At 60.5% G+C, this 2626-nt stretch overlaps 1 protein-coding gene across 1 annotated transcript; it reads right to left on the bottom strand.

The window, feature by feature from the left end:
- Positions 1–764: 764 nt before the first annotated feature.
- Positions 765–2393, bottom strand: GP9 (glycoprotein IX platelet). Its single transcript, XM_030801886.1, has 3 exons — positions 2310–2393; positions 1557–1682; positions 765–1448 (listed from the first exon to the last, which is right to left on the bottom strand). Exon 3 carries the CDS (start codon positions 1434–1436, stop codon positions 903–905), a length of 534 nt encoding a protein of 177 aa, XP_030657746.1. The 5' UTR covers positions 1437–1448; positions 1557–1682; positions 2310–2393; the 3' UTR covers positions 765–902.
- Between the last annotated feature and the right edge of the window lie 233 nt (positions 2394–2626).

Genomic DNA, 2626 nt, shown 5'->3' with positions numbered 1-2626 from the left:
GGGTCCCAGTGTAATTATATTTGGATTTGGCTTGGCCAGTAACAGGCCCATAAATGTTACCTCATGTGGTGGAGGTAACATGTGATTTTAACATCTGGCACCAGGATTCCTCGGAGCGGGAGAGCTGCCTTGTTTGAAGGATTTGGTGATCAGGGCTTGGGGTAGGAGGGGGACCCCAGGGTTTGGAGGTGCAGATGTTAGCCCTGTAGGAGCTTGTTTTCCATGAGAAAGAGAGGGATTTGTCTTGTTTCTGGAGAAGAGTAGAGAGGGGAAAAAGGAGAGAGAAGATGGAGGAGAGGACGGGGCCAGGTGCGCCCTGGCAGCCTCACAGCCAAGGTGGAGTGGTCAGAGGCCGTGACGGAAAAGGGCCTGCCAAGCCATTTCTGTCGTGGGAATGGAAACCCCTCCTCTCCTCCCTCCAAGGGCCTTTGGGACACCCTGCTCTGCTCACTACCGTGCTGGAAGAGCGAGATTTCTGGGGAATGTGGCGAGGGCTGGGCCTCGGTGCAAAGCTGGCCTGGGCTGTCCAGGGTGGCCCACACCAGAAGCAGATGGCTGAGGCCATGAGACCCAGAGTCCCAGGTCCTGGCTTGGGATGTCCAGAGACTGTGCAATTAAGGGTGAAGGGTTGGGGAGGTGGGCAGCCCATTTTACTAACAACTCGAGAAACAGGGAAGCCCCAACTGATGTCTGGTTACAACAAAATGGAGCCAGGTTTTCAGAAGGAGTCAGACTCAAGTGCTGAGAGGGGAAAAAAAAATCTCTGAGCTTATATAAAATAGCCGAGCTGCCAGTTTATTTTGGGCTTCTGGTGGTTTGGGCTGACCAGGCTTGGTGGAGTCTGGGGACCTGCCTGAGGGACTGGCCCCCTGGCCTGGACCCAGGGGTTCTGGGGGTCCGGCTCAATCCAGGGCCTCTGTGGTGGCACACAGCAGGCCAGCCAGAAGAGCCAGGCCCAGCGCGGCCACGGCCACCAGGGCCACATCCCACAAGACCCCCGGGCGCACCCAGGACGCCTGCAGCTGCCAACCACAGCTGCCCAGCTGGTAGCCTGTCAGCCGGCCCAGCGGGCCATGGGCAGCGAGGCTGGGGCTGGCGCAGCGGACCTGCAGCAGGGCCTCAGGCGTGCGGTCCTCCAGCCAGAGGCGCAGATAGGTGAGCCTGCAGTCACAGTGCCACGGGTTCTGCGTCACATCGAGGGTCTGCAGCTGGGGCAGGTGGTCGAAGGCTCCCGGGGGCACGGACTGAAGGCTGTTGTTGGCCAGCAGGAGGTGGCGGGTGCGGGCCGGCAGGGCAGGCAGGGCCGTGAGTCCGTGGCCCCTGCAGTCCACCCACAGCCCCATGGTTTCCAGGGCGCGGCAGGTGCATGGGCTGGGGCAGTCCTTGGTGGCCTCTGCTGTGGCCCAGAGCAGGAACAGGGCTCCCCAGGTGGGCATGGGACAGGCTGGCTGCAGAGAGAGGGGCTGTGAGGGAGGGCCTGGTGGCCTGGACCCATCCTCAGGGACGGCAAGCACTGGGGATGCAGCGGAGCCCGACATGGGACGGGGTGCACTCACCTCCTTTCTCAGGTCTCAGCCTTCTCCTCTGGGAAACCGGCTGGTGACTAGGGAAGGTGGAGCGTGCCCAGCCCAGGCCTGGCTAACTGTCTCTGGACACCATCGAAGGCAGGGCGGTGAGGGCGGCTGTGGATTGGGGTAAGTTTGTTTTTGGGAAGGGGAAGGGACTTCCTGGCCCTTAGCAGAGACCCCATCCCCTGCTTGGGGATGAGAGGAGCAGATGGCTGCTAAATGAGTCCCAGCCCAGGACCACAGTCCCCAGAGACTAGGAAAGAGCCTTGGAGGGCCCTGCAGGCTGCGCCCAGCAGCCCCGCCAGCTAAGTGAGCTGTTACCTGATTCCCAGATGCAGAAGACAGCAGGATGGGGACACTGGCTGGAGCAGGGAGGGGAACCCAGTGGGACCCCATTTGGAAAATCACTCATTTAGGCTAACACCGACTTGGGGAAACTGAGGCCCAGAGAGGGAAAGCAATGTGCCCAGGGCTAGCTGGTGCAGTGTCAGAGGCCAGACTCACACCCGGGTCTTGGGAACCATGGCCCTCTGTTTGGTTCTTCCCCACGAGCAGAGCTCCCCCCACCCACAGCAGGTTTCCAGTGAATAAGCGTCAAATCAACTCATTCATCTTGACTCAGCTAAGGAGATGCTGTCTCAGAGAGAATGTCCCACCCAACACTGTCTTGTTAAAGGGACAGAAGCTGACCTCCTCTCTCCCTGCGGGAGGCCATGCTGGATAATATGGAGGGCCACTTACCTGTGAAGCCTTTGGTCAGGCGCTCCTGTCTGGCCTGAAAGGTCCTGGCTGATGCCTGGGTGGCAACTCTATGCGATGTAGCTGAGGCGGCCGCTGCGGGAGCGGGCGGAAGGAAGTGATGGAAATAGCCTGGCTTATCCCCCTAGTGCAGCCTTGGGGCCTATTTCCAGAGGCAGGAGGCCCTCAGGGACCCGCGCCTTGGGCACAGAACCACATCTCAACCCCAGTTTATAGAAGGGGGTCCCACTGTGCCGCCAGTGCCGCGATGGGCTTTGGAATCGGGTCTGTGGAGGACTGAGGTGGCCCCTCACCTGCTC

Source organism: Nomascus leucogenys, chromosome 21 (genome assembly GCF_006542625.1).
Source record: "Nomascus leucogenys isolate Asia chromosome 21, Asia_NLE_v1, whole genome shotgun sequence".
Lineage (NCBI taxonomy): Eukaryota > Metazoa > Chordata > Mammalia > Primates > Hylobatidae > Nomascus > Nomascus leucogenys.
This window is presented reverse-complemented; position numbering and strand designations above follow the sequence as displayed.